General features: G+C 33.5%; 2 protein-coding genes across 2 annotated transcripts; one reads left to right on the top strand and one right to left on the bottom strand.

Annotated features, from left to right (window-relative positions):
- The first annotated feature begins 2,713 nt into the window (after window positions 1–2,713).
- AAS (Pyridoxal phosphate (PLP)-dependent transferases superfamily protein) lies at window positions 2,714–9,915 on the top strand. Its single transcript, XM_020366445.2, has 13 exons — window positions 2,714–2,854; window positions 2,960–3,102; window positions 3,319–3,391; window positions 3,540–3,770; window positions 4,679–4,842; window positions 5,869–6,009; window positions 6,915–6,974; window positions 7,375–7,539; window positions 7,665–7,721; window positions 8,490–8,554; window positions 9,011–9,134; window positions 9,352–9,489; window positions 9,577–9,915. Exons 2-13 carry the CDS (start codon window positions 2,977–2,979, stop codon window positions 9,697–9,699), a joined length of 1,467 nt encoding a protein of 488 aa, XP_020222034.1. The 5' UTR covers window positions 2,714–2,854; window positions 2,960–2,976; the 3' UTR covers window positions 9,700–9,915.
- Window positions 9,838–18,119, bottom strand: LOC109803160 (pleiotropic drug resistance protein 1). The gene is made up of 24 exons (XM_020364611.3): window positions 17,608–18,119; window positions 17,377–17,497; window positions 17,199–17,287; window positions 17,003–17,087; window positions 16,732–16,891; window positions 16,545–16,621; window positions 16,077–16,130; window positions 15,890–15,980; window positions 15,488–15,789; window positions 15,102–15,383; window positions 14,698–15,014; window positions 14,408–14,568; window positions 14,212–14,315; window positions 13,960–14,116; window positions 13,749–13,874; window positions 13,497–13,639; window positions 13,077–13,409; window positions 12,522–12,812; window positions 12,346–12,429; window positions 12,100–12,233; window positions 11,712–11,939; window positions 11,439–11,610; window positions 10,907–11,161; window positions 9,838–10,804 (listed from the first exon to the last, which is right to left on the bottom strand). The coding sequence occupies exons 1-24, from the start codon at window positions 17,910–17,912 to the stop codon at window positions 10,538–10,540; spliced, it is 4,338 nt and encodes a 1,445-aa protein (XP_020220200.1). The 5' UTR covers window positions 17,913–18,119; the 3' UTR covers window positions 9,838–10,537.
- Window positions 18,120–19,015: the final 896 nt, after the last annotated feature.

Raw genomic sequence — 19,015 nt, 5'->3', positions numbered from 1 at the left:
GAGTGTAAGAATACTTATTCATCATTTAGAAAGTGAAATATTGAATGTTAAGGTCTTAAAGTTGGACATGCTAATAGCTTCTTGATGAGCTGTTATGAGTTTTTAATCAATGTTCAATAACTCTTTTCTGCAAGTTAAGCACTTTTCTAGTGCTTAATGCTTATGTAGGCAAATTACAGAGCTTACTTTCTGACTCAATGTCTAACTTTCGAAAAACGTTATTTTCTTTCACACATTTCTTCTTGCAAAACATACTTCTTGTGAAGAGATTATCTCTTTCTTGAAAAATGGGTTTGTTCACAATACAATGTTATGCTTAAGGTTGAATCTTTCTCAAGTAGGTATCTCATTACATCGAACAATTATTGTATTTCTCAATGGTGAAATTAAGGAGTTCAAAATTGTTGTATTTTATTATCTTGGGACTTGATCTTCCACATGATTTCTTTCTCAAGACAAACTTCTTAATTTTGTGATCAATATGTATAATGAGATGATCTTCCACGTGATTTGTATGCAGATATTTCCACGAGCATGCGCATAGAAGCATTAGATGCATGCATTTAATTTTACATGTTCTCTTAATTTAGTTGCATTGGAATCTTGTAATAATGAAAAACTGTAGTTTTGAAAACATATTTTCATGGTAAACATATTTTCATCGTACAGTAAACATATTTTGAATCAAATTAAAACCATCTTTTAAATGCAGCTAAACAGGCGCGGAAGAGGATATTTTTCGACAATATGAATAAGAATCAAATCTACCTTAACATTTGTTCTAAGCACTCAATGGGAATATATGTCTAGTAAGATGCTTAGAATATCTTATTAGTCATAACCAAAAAAAAAAAGATGAAGATGAATTGTAGAATAAAACCATGTAAGTATCCGATTTTGGTCTATTTCCGATGATGAAATGAATTTAATTTCCTAATCAGCATACATGGTTCTAGAACCAAAACTACATACGTACGTTTTTTACTAGGGTAGTGTGTGTTTGGAACAATTTCACAATGCAGATTCATTGTCCATCAGAAGCAATTAAAAGGAGTTTCTGTATCATTTCGATGCTGACGTAATTTTTATTTAATTTGGACATATTAGTAATGTTTTGGACCAATATTTGTAAAAATGAATTTTGAATAAAAATTATTTTGTAAAATTAAAGTGAAATTGATAATTCATATTTAAATGTTTTAATTATTTTTGCTATCATGTTTGCCAGAAAAATTGATTGAGGCTTTTTTTTTATATGGTGCAATTTTTTTCCCTAATATTTCGAAAATGGGTAATTTTAATTTATTTTTTAAAAATGAAGTGAGTTGTGTTCGGCAATAAGAAATTATGTTTCTTAAATGCGATTTGTTTGATTTTTTTTTAAAATAAATTTTAAAGTTGTATTTGTATTTACTATTTCATTTCCTTGCAAAATATAGATAAGTAGTGTCTTAAATATATCGACTTTAATTTATACTAGAGGAATCGAGATATTTCATACATCTCATAATTACACACAAATAAATATAAAAAATTGTGGATAGTTATTCAGAAATAAAATATAAGAATTTTTTTTTACATTCAAGGGACATAATCGTTCACTAAAAAATGGAGACAAAAAGGGTAGTTACCAAAATGTATCCTCTTTATATAATATTAGTGGAGTCGAGGCATTTCGTGCTTCTATTAAAAATTAAATAAAAATAAAAATTAAATAATAAAAGTATATTGATCTAATTGGTATTAGAATAATCCATTAGTTTTAAGTTCTTAAATTTGATTAAAAAATATTTTTTCTAATTTTTAAAAATAAATGGGTATAATGGTAAAAAAAATAGAGACCGAGATAATTACTGAAAAAGGTATTCCTTTTAGATATTAGTATATATATATATATATATATATATATATATATATATCAAACGGTATAATTGTAATTTTTATTAATTATTACATTGGTCAATAATTTATATTAAACATAAACTTTGTCGATCTAGCTATTAAATTATATAACTTCATATTACCTTATATGTATATGTTAAAATTGAATAATAATTTGAAGATACTAGGTAGACAAGTAAAGTCCTGTTAAACTAAACACTACTGAATTTCAATTAATTACTAAGTAGACAATGGTGATTGATTTAGGGATTTCAACGTGTTATTGACTTCTTGTCCAATAGTCATGAGGTGTTATTTCTTATCTATCATTTTTATTAATAAAAAAATATAGCATAATAGTTTTTGTTAAAAATGTTTTTTTTTGACTTATAAATATATATTATTGTTAGCTTAAATATGTTTTTAGTTTCTTGAATTTAAAACTAACCTTTTCAGTCTATGTAATTTTTAAAAATCTTATTTTAATCCTTATAGAGAATTTATTAAATATTTTCATATAAAATTTACCTATTAATATTACTGTTAATGAAAATATTACATTAAATTCAATTAATGTTGCATAACTGTCACGATTTGTCACTTTTAGATATGTTATTAGTGACTTAAGAGAGTAAAAAAGATTTTTGAAAATGACTGGACTAAAATAATAATATTAAATTTAAGAACTAAAAATAAATTTATCTTAAATTTGAAAGATTAAAAATATATTTATGTCATTATTATTTAATTTGATAAACTAACAAAAATAATATAAAAACTACATAATAAATTTTGATTTCTTTAAAAGCCCTTGTGTAATAGTTGCAATGAATCTGTTTGTTTAAGTTTCTTTTTTAATATTTTTATTTAAGTATATTTATTTATTTTGAAAGACGTTGGACGTAGCGATCATCATTCATCCCATTCACAAATATCTGGAGTCTGGACGGAGTACAAGGAAGGATAATTTGAGGTCGCTCCTTCTTCTCTATCACAATTCACAAACAAATGTGTTAAACGCAGTTACTTATCTCATTTTCATTCAATGTGCTTTGCTTACATTCCCTGCACTCTGCAGTGTTTCAAATTTTGCACATGGAAGAAAGTAGGTTGATGCCCATGGACGCTGAGCAACTGCGTGACCACGCTCATAAGATGGTCGACTTCATCGCTGATTACTACAAAACCATCCAAACTTTCCCCGTTCTCAGCCAAGTCCAGGTTCTTCAATTTCATTCTCACGTTATGTTTCTCTAATAAAACCATCTTCATACAAGTCATTTTAGCTTTCTATCACAAACTTGTTTTATTTTATTTTTCTTATTTTTTTCCTCCAGAAGTGCTTCTAGTTCTCGATAAGTTTACTTAAACAGACCCATCCTGTGTCTAGCTTGTAATCTTGTGAATTTGTTGCTTAAAGATTTCCCCCTATTGCAGCCAGGTTATCTTGGGAAGCTTTTACCAGATTCTGCACCAAATTATCCTGATTCATTGCAAAATGTTTTGAATGGTGAAACTTCTTACTTGCCGTCTGTCTGAGTTAATGTTTTCTTTTCTATGCAATGTATTATTGTTATTAGTGGTAACAGTAGTTGTATTTTCATGATTTCGTAAGGTGTATAATTGTTTGAGCAATGCTAGCATGTGTCATATTGTAGATGTACAGGAAAAAATACTCCCAGGGGTCACACATTGGCAAAGCCCCAATTATTTTGCTTATTTTCCTTCCAATAGTAGCATTGCTGGATTTCTAGGAGAGATGCTCAGCGCGGGTCTTAACATTGTGGGTTTCAGTTGGATAACTTCTCCTGCCGCAACTGAACTTGAAACCATTGTGCTGGACTGGCTTGCAAAGGCGCTCCAGCTGCCTGATGATTTCTATTCTAGTGGTAAGGTTTTGGGCTGCTTTATTTCTTTGAATAAATCATGTGTGAAGATACAATATGCACTACTTGGTCAGAGTCTTTGGTTTCTTAAGCTCAAGTTAAAGAACATGGATATTTTCTTTTAACTATGAAATGGAAGAGGTTGTGTTTTCATGGGGTGTTTTAATTGATAATTGTTGAAATAGGGTTTAGGTACTGTGGGAAGAAAAGTAGAGTATATACTTTGAAGTTGATATTTTTACCTGGTATGTGAGAATATGTTGGACGTGTTACAAAACATAAAGCACTAACCTTTGTTGTTACTAATACCAGAATCATAATCTTTATTAAATAAGAAAACAAATAATGAAAAATAAGAAAAAAGGGTAATGAACCTTAAAGAGACAATTTAAGATACTCTAAACTAATCTAAAAATATAACTATGATATTTTGGGATGTACTCTAGATATTTCTAAGTCATTAAGCAAATAATAGATGAAGGTCTTATTGATATGTCCTGTGTCCCTCCCTTCTGGCTCCACAAGTTCTTTTGTGAGCCTTTTATTTTAGAATGAGTCATTCTTTGTCTTGTCTTTTTCTTCTTTAATAGGATGTGGACTCATATTGCCTTTATACTTTTCCTGATTGATATTTTCCTATTATTAACCAAAAGATAAAAAGAGGAGAAAAATGGCACAGTTTCATAATTTAAGAATCAGGACCCATTCAGGTAGGTTTGTGTATGAAACTTCTCCTGAGTTTGAATGAGCTTGTAAACTCAAGCTTGAGATTTTAATTAACCTTCAACTTGAATGATTTTCATAGATGACAAAAATTTGAACCTAAATGTCAAATGAATAATTTATTTGATAGAAAAACTCAAATACTATATATGTAAACCCATGCAATATGGAATGTGATTTTATTGCAGGGCAAGGTGGTGGAGTTATACAGGGGACAGCAAGTGAAGCTGTACTTGTTGTCTTAGTAGCTGCCCGTGACAAGATCTTAAGGAGGGTTGGAAGGAGTGCCCTTCCAAAGCTTGTGATGTATGCATCTGATCAAACACATTCTGCTTTACAAAAAGCTTGTCAGGTACCTCCAAAATGAAAATGACCTTTTTATCATATATACTCAATGATACGAGTTCCATTATGTTCCTTCTTAGTGTGAAGTTTACTGTTGACCATTGTTAACTCTTGTTGACAAGTGTTCATTGCTTTCTGACTTATTTTAAATATTGAACACACACACACACACACACACACACACACACACACACACACACACACACATATATATATATATATATATATATATATTTAACTTTTGTTTCCTAATTTCCTTATTCCTTGGTGTGAGGGTGTGTGTGAGATCTCACATTGATTAGAGATATAATGAATGTAATTCTCTCCTTTCAAATTAGCTCTGTGAGGTGGAATTAAATCCTAATCTCAAATACTAAGAAAGGCCCTTTACTTTTTCCATTTATCTTGATTCTGTTCTGTTTATTATTTTATCCAGGGAAAGGAAATGATTATCTTTTAATTCAATAATCATAGTCGTCTTGTTAATAGTTTTCCAAATGAAGAAAGTATATAGTTTTTAACTTGTGTAGGTAAAAATGTAATGGTTATTTGATTCCTTAATTATATGATTATCATGCTCTTTAGATCTAAACCTTTGAATATGCCAGCGTTACTAATTCACTTGATAACATCTGGCTGTAACTAAGATCACACAAAGTTCAAACTTATTTCGCCTATTCTATTGCCTATTAGTAGTTAATGAATTGTTGGAGAAAACCTATTCTTCCGTGACTATATTAAAAGTTTGTTTAGTATCACCTTGTTGATTGATAGTCTGATATCGAGATTCTAGTCTTTTTATATTTTACTGTTTCTATAAAAAAAAATCTTCTCTACCCTTGAGATGACTCATGTGGTAAACTAGCTGTCTTATATTCATGTGATGTCTTAGGCTCTTAGTTTTGAACCTTCCATTTTGGAAAGGGAGTCTTCCTTTGTGTTGCTAGATGCATGCTTGAAGATTGCATTATTATCAATGAGATCATTTTTATGATTAATTGCAACAGTTTTGTTTTGTTTTTTTCATTGGCAGATAGCAGGACTTAATCCAGAGCTTTGCAGGTTGCTTAAAACTGATTCTTCCACAAATTATGCACTTTCTCCTGATGTACTTTCTGAAGCAATTTCAAGTGATATTGCTGGCGGTCTTGTACCCTTTTTCTTATGTGCTACTGTAAGAATTGAAGGCTTATACAAATGTTACAAATTGCTATGTAATGCTTATCTTAACTTTCCATTGTCAACGTGCGTGTGTCTGTCTTGCATCCAATATTTTATCATTCTTGTTTACTGAATTTTCAAATTAGAAATTGCTCAACTCATCTGAGCATCAGATAAAGGGATAACATATCAGAGCTTTGTTACTTCATTATTTGTTGCTGGGGAACAGATTTTTATGTACCTGTTAATGGGTTCATGTTACGATTAACAAAGGGGAGAGAGTACGGGACCAAGATCCCAGTCTGTTCCTAAGAGAAATAAATGTCTGATAGACGGTGAGTTGTAACACATGGAATAGAACATAAAAGGAGATTGAAGAGAGTTAGTTAGGGGAATTGTTGATTGATTGAAAGTATGGGCAGAGTCCATGTCTCGCAAATATCTAGAATAGGAGGGTAACATGTCTTATATTCTGCATTACCATCTTGCATTCTCATTTCTGATCTTGTTTCCCATTGATACAGACCCAGAGATATAGTTTCCTGTTAATACTTTTTGTTTTCTTTCTATATTCTAGTCCAGTTCAATTATGGATGTGATTCCTGAGGCTAGTAACCCTAGTTTCATGAAAACTTTCATTTTGGATCTTAAATTGTACATGCAAGAGATTTCATATTGAATATTATGCTAGTTAACTTTTATAAGATATTAAATCTTTAGATGGTACTAAATGGATAATAACATGGTAAATGTTTATCACTGAAACTCTGCCCGGCATTAATGTTGGTTCTATATTTCATGTTGATGAATGGAGACACGCTGAATCTTTGCATCAACATGAGGCAACTCTAGAGTCTATTATTGGTGGATATTAATTTTCCGGCATTGATTGTATACACTCCACATTTATATATGCAGGTTGGTACCACTTCATCAACAGCTATTGATCCTTTGCCTGCATTGGGAAAAATTGCCAAGGTAATATATTTGATTGAATTGGTGAATAAAACAAGCTAGTTTAGCTACTGATTCATTGTGTTAAGGATATTAAACCAAACAATTATAATTATTTTTTAAATAAAAAAGATATGACTCATAAGGAACTGGGAACATATCTAGACAGATGAAAACAAGAAATGACTATGCAGTATGTTAGGATTTAGGAACTCAAGGAGAAAATGATACTTGTGGAGTTGCAAGAAAGAAAATTTAGATACATTAATTTTCCAACTGTTTTTGCCCATCATCCACTGCTTATGCTTTCAGGATGACTGATTCATAAACCTCCATGGACCATCAAATTTTGTTTGACAAGATTTTTGAATGCATTTTATAGTTATACGATCTGCTGATACTCTGATGCATGTCATTTTGGCAGACCAACAAACTTTGGTTTCACGTGGATGCTGCTTATGCTGGAAGTGCTTGTGTTTGTCCAGAGTACCGCCATTGCATTGATGGTGTTGAAGAAGCGGACTCATTTAACATGAATGCACATAAATGGTTCCTGACTAATTTTGACTGTTCAGTACTTTGGGTTAAGGTATCCATAATGCATTTCTTTTTACCTCAATTTCACTTCTGCATCTTTATTAATTATTTGTAACAACATTCAATTTTCTTAAACAAGAATGCATGCAAGTCAAACTGATGATGAGTTGATGACAGGACAGAAGTTCTCTGATTCAATCACTGTCTACAAATCCTGAATTTCTGAAAAACAAGGTAAGTTTCTTTTTGCACGCTTGATGTTTGTACTGAAGTTTTATTGGCTGGGCCATCGTTGTAAAGACGTGTATCCGTACAGATAGTATGTTTAGACTCCTTTAAAATGAAAAACGCTTGATGTTTCTACTGAAGTTTTATTGCAAGAGGGTTTCCAAACTTTTTAATCTATTTTTTCTTCTTTTTTCAGTGTGTGGATTTTTTTATAGTTTTTTTTTTTTTTAATTTTAATTTTTATTTTTTTAAATTACATTGCATTCAATCAAGGTTATTCATTATAGATAATATCACATGAAATTAGTAAGTTGGTTTTCTAGAATAAGATTGAAGATCGAAGAATATGAATTGTGATTCACTGAGTCCTAAAGAAAGGAGCATTCTGCTTTAAAGGAATCCAATGGTAAACAAATATATATCAAGGTACAAAATATTGTTATCATAAGAGAGAGAAACAAAATTGCAGCTTCGGCGATGTCCTTCTTCCTCTTTTTCCTCTTCCTACAGAGAGGTGCTTCAAATGCAATGAGTAATGTGTATTAAATACTTATTTGATCACCAAGAAAAGAACCTGGAGGTATTTAATTTTCAATTTTTTTCCTTATATATCTGTGAAGTTAATTTCCTCTACCTCTCATGGATTAGGTCGTATCTGAGGGAACTGAGTCATGTGGGATATATTTCTTAAAACAAGAAACTTGTCATTTGAAAGGTCGCAGCTATTGTTATTTATTCCTGGTCTAATTTCTGCTTATGCTGTTGAATTTGCAGGCCTCTCAAGGAAACATGGTTATAGATTACAAAGATTGGCAAATACCTCTTGGACGTCGCTTTAGGTGGTTCTTTCGAAGTTTTCCTTGAGGAATATTTTCATTGCTTTTCTATTAACAGATTACATATATTTTTATTTTTGTGTTTGGTATTGAATTCTCTTTCCTCATCTGAAGTTGAATTATTTTATAGAGATAATTTTCATGCATATCCACGTCTGGATGGGCATACATAAATTGGCACTATTCATGCACTGGGGATCCTAACTCATTTATACAATTATGACTATATGTATTCAATAATTTGTCCGTGATCATGATTTGTAATGCTTTTTTGGATTTTATGAATTTGTACGTTTGAGTTTCTTTCTTCCTTTTCTCCATTTAAGAGTTTATGTGAACTTCTGATGTCATAACTTTTATTAAATGATTGGTATTATCTCTTTCTAATAAAAACACCTTAAAGATTTAAAATTACCAGCAGATGTGTAACATTGCCTATTCATCTACACTGGACTCCAGATCATTAAAACTGTGGATGGTGTTGCGACTTTATGGATTGGAAGGTCTGCGAAGTCACATAAGAAACCACATTGAGATGGCTGCTTATTTTGAGGAGCTTGTTGGTCAGGACACAAGATTCAAGGTATTCTTACTTATGGGAAAAATCTTTATTCTTAATTTCAATGCATATCCGTCATATGGACAATATTAACTTGGTGTTAGAGAATGTCTATAGTCAAAATGTGTCCATCTAAATCTGTTTGAAGTCAAAATATGCCAATTATGGGTGTCTTTTCTCAAGTACTTCATTTATTTCTCTGCGTTTGCCTTGAAAAAATCGCAACTAATTATGTACACAGGTCATTGCACCCCGGACATTCTCCTTAGTTTGCTTTCGGCTGTTGCCCCTTCTAAATTCTGAAGATCATGGCAATAAACTCAATTCTGATCTACTCGACTCAGTAAATTCAACAGGAAATGCCTTCATAACACACACGGTATGCGTAAATTATCTTCAATGTTTTGTTCTTTATTCACTCATTTGTTCTCACTTTCTTTCCCTTGATGATAACCAAATTGTGCAGGTTTTATCAGGTGAGTACGTTCTTCGTTTCGCAGTAGGAGCACCATTGACAGAAAGGAAGCATGTAGATATGGCGTGGCAGATTTTGCAAGACAAAGCCACTGCACTACTTGAGAGTTCATAGGATGAATCTGCTCTCAGCATCAGCATTTTGAGACATCCAGGGTTTCTCAAGACTGCATTCATTTATGATTTTTTCCCTCTATAAATTCCTTCTTTTTACAACATTGTCATGTGCTGTAAGCTTGTCAGTTGTCAGAGATTTCTTTTTTTTTTTTTTTTTTCTGAAGCAGCAATGTTCTTTTTATTGCAAGTCAATAATATTTTCCAATTGTAGATAGCTTAGACCTTCAGAGTAAAAGGAGCAACGTAAAAAATAGATTAAATAATCATTTTGGTTAATAAAAGATTAGGAGTCAGATATTTAGTCCTTGAAAGATAGAAAATGGTCCTAAGGTCCCTACATTTTCAATGCATTTATCATTTCAGTGCCTATAAAGAGGGACACTTAACGCCAACTAAAGTACATACAGGGTAAGTGCCATATGAGATGCGTGTATGACATGAAATTTGTCCTCCTCCTCGTGCTACTTTAGAACGACATCGTTTTGATATATATATATATATATAATGTTGTCCAGTGTTAAAACGAAGAGATCAAATATCATATGATCAGTTAGCATCTTTAAATAATTAATAGATTACACAATGCTTAATATTATATAAAAAGAATGAAGTAACATATGCATTCATTAAATATATCAAGTGTTACATATATTATTGACTACGGTACACTCTTTTCTGTGTACAATAGTGGAAACAAGTTTAAACCTATGATGAGCTCTAGTGGATTACGACTATGATACATTTAATTGGTAAATAAAAGAATACAGAAAACTATGTGGATATTTTTTTACAAAATGTTACATAGAGCTTCCTGTGCAAAATACTCGAATGTGTTCTTAACGCCGTTGGAAATTAAACATCTTAACTGATATGGCAAAGACCAATGCAAAAACTACTGGAAATGCAACAGTTACAGCTGCAACCACTCCCAGGAAATCATGCTTGAAACCAAAGTAACTTCTTACAAAACCTTCCACTGTTGTACTCCCGTCAGTGGATTCAATGCTTTTCTTTATATCTCCATATTGTGAAGCCACTAATCCATACAAACTCCAAGCTACTGGATTTGCCCAAGTGTACCATCTCCACCACACTGGTATCCTCTGTTATTATTATATATAAAGGAAAAATAAGTTAGTATATACTTCTATGCTTGGAAAGTACAAATCCACAAGGAAAACATATGAAAGGGAGCCAAAACTTACTGGTCGTGGAACTATGAATCCTGAGAAGAGATTCCATACTGCAAAGAATGCAGAGGAAACTATAGAAGAAATGTGTTGGTTTGGTGTCGCTGCCACTGACATCATGCCATAGTAGGTGAAGGTCAGGAAGGAGAAGTACATGAAGAATAGGTACCAGAAAACTTTAGTCACAGTCCACTCAAAACCAATCATGGCATAAATTATAATGCCATATACCACAGCTTGTACTAGAACATATGGGAGCTCAATTACAACCTGCAAAAGGAAATAAATGTTAGAAAAAAATGAATAGGCTATGTTTGTAAGATATTAAATGGATCTATTATTTATTTAATATTTTCTTTATTAAGTATTAAAAAGATTATCAAGATTGTTAGATTCTATCTTAAGACAAATTTGCATTATGTGAAATTGTCCAGTAGAGATATAAGTTGCACCCCAGAAATTGAGGCAGATGTTCCAACAGTGATGATGATTTGTGAGGATATAGCAACACTCAAAAAACAAGTTTTTAAAATGAGGGATTGCTTGCCTGAGCAAAAGCATATGGCAAAGCTGAATACATTCCAGCAGCTTTTTCCCTATAAAAGACTGTTCGTTCAACAGCAACCACTGGCTGCACAGCATTAGCATTCTTAACGCCAATAAGGAGAACAGCAGCATACATGGAGCCCATGGCATTGAAAAGATCTTGTTGCTTATCACTGCAAAGATTGGTGTCAAAATTTACTGTTAGACCAAATACAAATTACTGACCATAAGAGTTTGAAGCTATAACATTTCCAACTTTGCAGTTTGATCTTACATTTTAGAGCCAAGGTCCCAAAACATGCTACCAAGAACAACAGCTACAGAGGTTGAGTAAAGAAATCTTATGGCAGTGTATAGAGGATTGCGCCAGTAAGACCAATGTTGTTTCCATAAGCATGCCATGCATTGAGTGAGGAAAGAGGTTGAGTACTGTGAAGGAAAATAAAGGTCTCTGGAACCGGGAGCTGGAGTACTCAATTCTTTAATAAGTGCTTTGTTTGCCCTGAAACAAAATGCCAAAGATCAAATATTAGCAAACATCTTATGCTGTGATTAACAATTTATAACAAAATCTTCTAGTTCTTTTTGCATCTAAGTTCTTGGAAGGGGGTTCTTTCCAAGTTCTATAGTTTGATTAGACTCCACACAACTGCTGAAAATACCTGTATAACTCTGAATTTTTGTACACCTCAGCAAAATCAATCCCCAATTCCATCTCTTTTGCTGATGTTGAGACTTCCAACATCCATGTTGCCGGATTGTAGCCATCTTTAATGTTATTGACACCTTGGATTCCCTTCAAGATTAAAAAGTATGCACATGAGCGAAATGTTTACATGAAGATAATGATTTGAAGCAAAACATGGATTCAATATTCCTTCTTTTTTCATTGCATTCATATTTTCTACCTCAAAGTAACTAATTAACTGGGAAGAATGATGTCCTAGTGGCCCCACATATATTTCTTGCCCTCCTTGCTTCATTAGCAAAAGCTGCATTTTATTGTGACAAAAAGATTAGAAAACTCAGTCATGGAAGAGAACAAACTAAAAATTGTTGCCTTTCTTGGTTCTGCTAATCTCACCTCATCGAAAGATTCAAATATATCTATGCTTGGCTGATGGATGGTACAGACAACGGTTCTTCCGGTGTCTACTGTGTTCCTAACTGTTCTCATCACAATAGCAGCAGCTCTTGCATCAAGCCCAGAAGTTGGCTCATCCATGAATATTATAGAAGGATTTGCCACTAGCTCAACAGCAATGGTCAACCTTTTGCGTTGCTCTGTTGAGAGACCGTTAAGACCAGGCAATCCAACTAATGCGTGCCTTAGTGGTTTTAGTTCCACAAGTTCCATAACTTCCTCAATGAACATCTGCAATCATTAAACACGTAAACTCAGTAATGTTGATTAAGCAAGCATTTTTTTTTCCTGTAACACTCATCTTTTGTTTCCTGGGTTATTTGATGACATAATAATTCCAACCAGGAATGTTAAATACTACTAGTTTTGATGCCTATTTACTCGGCTACTTGCATTTGCATATATGTATGAATTTGTCATTGCAGCTCAACCCGGAGAAGGGAAGTGCTAGAATATCTGAAAAGCCTAGAAAATGCGTGAGACTTGGATACTGACCTTCCTGGTTTCAGCATTGATTTCTGGGGACAAACGAAGCCATGCTGAATAAAGCAAGGATTCATATACAGTAACATGAGGAGAGTGGATATCATTTTGCTCACAGTATCCAGAAATCCGTGCAAATGTTTCTTGCTTCTTTGGATATCCAGAGATTGTGATATTCCCCCCAATATATCCCCCGGTTTTTCTACCAGCAAGTACATCCATTAGAGTTGTTTTTCCAGCACCAGTGACACCCATCAAAGCAGTGAGAACACCTGGCCTGAAAGCTCCACTGACACCCTTCAGAAGAACCAATTTATCTTCAACAACACCTCTATTCCTCATTTCCTGCAAGTATTCAATAATTTTTAGGTCAATAATGCTATAAAGTAGAATACAATACTTTTCAATTTATTTGTTTTGTTTCTACATTACCACTGGCATGTCGACAGAATATGTTACATCATCAAACGTGATGGAATGAGGTTCAAAAGGAAGAACCATTCCTCTTTTCCTGTTATGATTTGCGTCTAAAGTGCGGGGAGAGGTGCTTCCACTTATACTTTCGCCATTTCCCACTGTGTAGTAGCTCCAATAATGTTAGCCACAATGTGTTATGTGAATTGAAAATCAATTATTACTCATGCAGATCTAGACATCATTTTCAGTTGTTATGAGATGAATTACCTCTATTTGAGTTCTGAGAAAGGCTATATTTTATGTTCTTCAACACGTTAGTTCCCTTTTTACTGCCACCATTCTGCTCATTGCTTTGAGTTTCCTCTGATATAACAGCTCGATCTTTCCCAAATGCTGCATAAACAATTTTGTTATATTAGTACATAGGCCTACGCCTACCTTAGCCGGTTTATTCTACATTTAAGGTGAAGACACTCACGATTTAAGTATGTGAGAGCAAGGATGTAGCCAAAGTTGAAAAGCAATGTATAACCAACCAAAGCCCCAACACCTATCCAGTACCAGTATGACTGAGTGAAGAATCCCCGGGATTTCAAAACTTCAACTCCTAGTGGCTCGGTTGAGTTAGGTAGAAACTATCATAAGAAAATGTATCCAAATATTATATTACTCATTACTCATATGATAAATAAGGCATAAAAATAAACATATAGATTAGTTAAAAACTTACATGTCTCCATCTGTTCCCAAGGAACTCATTATTTACCATAGCATTTTGTCCATACATCATAGGTGATATCCAGAAGCCCCATAGCCACCATTTTTTTATGTTGTCTGTGGGCATAAAGGGAACAAATGAGCATCATTAGTCTAGAAGAACACTAGGCGAAAAAGACTGGGAATGTTTTGTTTTGTATCCATAATACCTTTTGATAGGACAAAGCCACTCATAGCAAAAAGGATTGCCAGTGTAAACGACCCAAGTGTTAGAGCCACTGTCATTTCCCTCCCAATTGCTGCAATTAATCGGAACAATGCTGAAGCCATTTGATTAACTAGTGCAAGAATAAGGTATTGCCTAAACAATCTGCATTAGGTTGACATATAAAATACATATCATTATTTATTTATAGGATTCAAATAGAAAATGAGACAAGGGAGAAAATATTAATTCAAAACTTTGCTGAGTATGCGTGTAAAATCATAGCTTTCTTACCTTCCAACATAAGGATCAAAACCAATGACATAGTAGGTGAGGAATACCCAAACACCTACTTCCACAAAAGTCATGGGGATTTTTAGGATCCATGCAGGAAGAGCATATACCCATGAAGGGAAGAAGAGATAATCCCTTTGCTTGTAGAAAACAGGAAGCCTTGAAACAACCATGGAAAGTTCAGCCAATCCATTGAACATAGTCACAACAACTCCATAGAACAATGCACCCACATATATACCTCCATGAGTCACTGAATCTCTGTGCATCTCAGTCCGGAGGAAAATGGTCATGGCAATAATTGCCAATACAGCAAGCTGAAAGGAGGGGAAAATTTCCAGTAAGACAACAATAACATTTGATTATAAGATAAAAAAATGAAAGTTTCCAATTTCCAAACCTACTTGGCAAAGCTTGAAGGTGTAGACAAATGAATTGCGCTTCATAAGTAAATATTCTCTTGATAAGCAAGCTTTTAACAGCTCCCATTTTCCCACTCCATACTTTTTGGTTGTCAATGCAGCTGGGTGACTCTTAGATTTGTCAAATTTGGTAGCAAGTTCTTGACCAAGACTTCTCCCAACATGAAATGACTTATGCGCCTCTGAGAACTCTTTGGCTGTGACAAATCTATAAGGCTGATCTTTGTGTGCCCAGTACTGCTCCTGATCTTTCCTTGATGTCACCTATAACATAATTGACATGGTCAGGATTAAATTCTTAACACATAAAATTCACTTTTACCGGTGTAGACAGATTAATCATTGATAATAAACGCAAGGACACTTACTTCTTGCAAAAAATCTGCCACACCTTTCCTCTCAGGACATTTAAATCCCATTGATTCAAAAAATTCAAGCACATGTTCGCGGGGACCCTGATACACAATGTGACTATCAGAGAGTAGAATAATGTCATCAAAAAGATTGTAAGTCTCTGGAGCTGGCTGCAGGAGTGAGATGACTGTGGTTCCTTTGAGAATGTGGACATATTGCTTGAGTGAATTCACAATTTGAAAAGTTGTTGAGCTGTCCAAACCAGTGGATATTTCATCCATGAAAAGAGCTTTAGCTGGTCCAACCAACATCTCCCCTGTATTATAAATGTATAATTATTAAGGATTCTCTCATATAATCAATTTTCAGATGATTAAACAAGATACACTTAAAAGATTGAAATCAGGTTATTTTACCTGTTGTAACACGTTTCCTTTGTCCACCAGAGATACCTCTTAACATTGCATTTCCTACGACGGTATCAGCACAAACCTCTAGCCCCAAAATCTGCAAATGCATAGCGAAAAAACAAGACGCTTTTAAACAAAAATATTATGATGAGTTCATGAAAATCAGACATGAATTTTAAAGTATAAATCTTACCCTTAGGACATAATCTGTTATTAAATTTGCCTTCTGGCCTTCAGATGCTATGGCCTGAGCATTGAATCAAAAGAACAACCACTTAATTATCATTCATTTATATTTTGTGTGGAAAAGATATAGATGATGCACTTGATTTCAAGATAACTATCTGCAAATGTAACTGAGGTTAGAAGTAGCTGCTTTGTTTGCTGTTACAACTAATTTATCACATACATTTTTTTTTCATTCCAAGTTTCTTGAACTGGTGAATTTCTTTTGAAGTAAATAGCAAGTAGATGAATCGAATCTCTAAATCAAACATTTATTGACATTAAAGTTGTTAAGCTGTCATATTTTTCTCCGTCTCTGGTTTGAAAGGCTAAAAACTATTGGTATTAAAGTTATTCAACAATATAAAAGGAAAGCTATGGGATGCAACTCAAATATGTAAAATAGATCACTGACAAAATATGGTCTCTTCCTTACCTTCATGTAGGCATCAATGTCTGGATCAGGCTTGATATTTTCCTCTTTTTCTCTTCTGGACAACTCCGCTAACAAGTCTGTAGGTATTGGGCATAGTTAAAAGTTAATTTTCATGTAAAATGTCAACATGTGTCTCAATATTGAATTTGATAATGAATGTAAGAACAAAGTATTCCTGTGAACTAACCATAACGAGGTCCAACTCCTTGAACTCTTGCTGAGAAGGCCAAGGTTTCTCTAACAGTCATTTCTCCAATATGAAGATCATTTTGATTGACATAAGAAGCAGTTCTTTGAGGTACAAACTCATTCATCCCGTGACCATTATAAGTTACATTTCCAGAGAACTGATCAAGAAGTCACTATGTTAATTTAAACATTAAGATAAGAAAATAGAGCTAAAAACATGAAAACTTAGTTAAGCAAAATAATTAATATCTTCGGTTTAATGTTCTAACCTTTAATTTTGGATCAAGTTTTCCAGACAAGGCCAACAAGAGTGTGGTTTTCCCGGAACTTGGAGGGCCTAAAAGCAATGTCATTCTGGAGAGGAGCAAACGGAAAAACAAGTTATGTTAATTGGTTCCAAAGTTCCTGGCTAATTATGACATTGTCCCCCAAAGAGATATAAATAAACAGTATCTGGATTTGTACCTGCCAGGCTTTATTATTCCACTAACATCCTGGAGAATATTTATATGTTGTTTTCGACTTGGAAGTACATGAAGAGAGTTCAACAGGCCCTTTAATAACAAAAAAATGAAGCCAATTGACAAGTTAGAATCTCTTTTACCAAGTTCCACTATATTAAAAAGTAGATACCAATACTTACCTCCACTATATTAACCATAAAGTTAGAGAAGGTAGGCAAAGCTCTAGTTCCCACATGAGCTTCTGCTTCAATGTTCAAGTTCTCAAACCGAACCTCTATAGTAGGAAGATTAATTCCAACTCTGATATCATATCATCCAATCCAAGGAAAAAGGGGAAAAGCCATTAGTTCATTTCCATCAAAGGCACCTCTACCAAAATGAATAAGAAGAAATGAGAGTGGAATTCTGACCTATCAATTCTGTCCCTGAGCTTGAGCAAAAACTTCTCATTATCCTCTTCAGCAGTTCTCACAAGTCTTTCAAGTAAAGCTCTCTTTTCTTGCAACCCAAGTTTCTGTACATCGATCTCATTGACTTCTCCTTCAGAAGTGATCAAAGCCTTTCTCAAACGTGCAACAGTGGGAAGTTTCTGAATGGAAGCCCATTTGAGAGCCTCTTCATCATCCTCTTGGTGGAATGAGTTTGAGAATATCTCCACGTCACTGTTTCTCCAAATGGATGAACTTCCAATCCTAAAACTACCACCACCCTCCATGCCCCCAGATAACAAGTCTGAACCTTTATGCAACCCCAGTTGAACTTGGTAACTGTTTACCAGAATCAACTCTATATCTGGAGGAGAAGAAGAAGAAAAAATGATTCAAAGTTACTTGGCAAGTTAATTTTGTTTGGTCTTGCTTATTTTATGTGGTTGAAAGGACCCAGTTCCTTTCTCTTTGGTTGAATGAGAAATAATAGAATATGTTGAAGTATATATAGGGAGGGAGAGAGAGAGAGAGAAGAAGGAACACGGATCAGTAAATGCAAGTGAGGGATGCGTCGAAGAAGGTGGCCAGAACCATGCCAGCTCCACGTACACATGGCTTAGCTTATTTTCTCTTTCGCTTCCTTTGAGGAAAGGAACCAAATGAAGGTTGACATCATTGATTATGTCACGTGATGATCATGAGTACATGTCCATACTCCACATCACAGTTTATTTGACTTTTCCTTAAGCAAACAACAAAAAAGTTACTTTTCATGTTCAGATTCAAGATCCATATTTCATAGGTATTTTTTACTACATCAAATGCCTTTTTTAAACTCATTATTCGTATTTTAATTAATCAAAAAGTTTTAATGACTCTTTTTATATCAAACTAATAAGTAAGAGTTTGAAAACAGAAATAATCCTCAAGAACTCACTTAAAGAGTTTTACTAGTCAAAACTAACATCGAATTAAGAGTTTGAAAATCGATATAATCCTTAAGAACATTTAGTTTGTATATAAAAAAATGGTAAATGTTTTTATAGAGTCAAAAATATTGGTAAAATGAAAATTTTCATAGAATAATAATTTATATTTGGATCAATAGTGGACAGAGGCTCCCCCATGCATTATTATGTTCACTGAATCTGTCGTTGACTAGAATTTTCAAGCGTCACCTTGGAGGCTTGGAACGAGTAAATTAATAATTCCACACATGCAAAATTCTGTGCTAAAATTTAAAAAATAAAAAAGAAGAAAGATTTGGGTTGTCGACAAACATCATACATCATCTTCTTATATTATTACTATGCATGTTCAAAAAACGGTGCGCCAACATTACCGGTGTTACAAGTGTTTGGATGTCATGTTCAAGTTAGCAAGGAAACAA

Source organism: Cajanus cajan, chromosome 6, assembly GCF_000230855.2.
Source record: "Cajanus cajan strain Asha chromosome 6, NIPB_CcT2T_4, whole genome shotgun sequence".
Taxonomy (NCBI): domain Eukaryota; kingdom Viridiplantae; phylum Streptophyta; class Magnoliopsida; order Fabales; family Fabaceae; genus Cajanus; species Cajanus cajan.
This window is presented reverse-complemented; position numbering and strand designations above follow the sequence as displayed.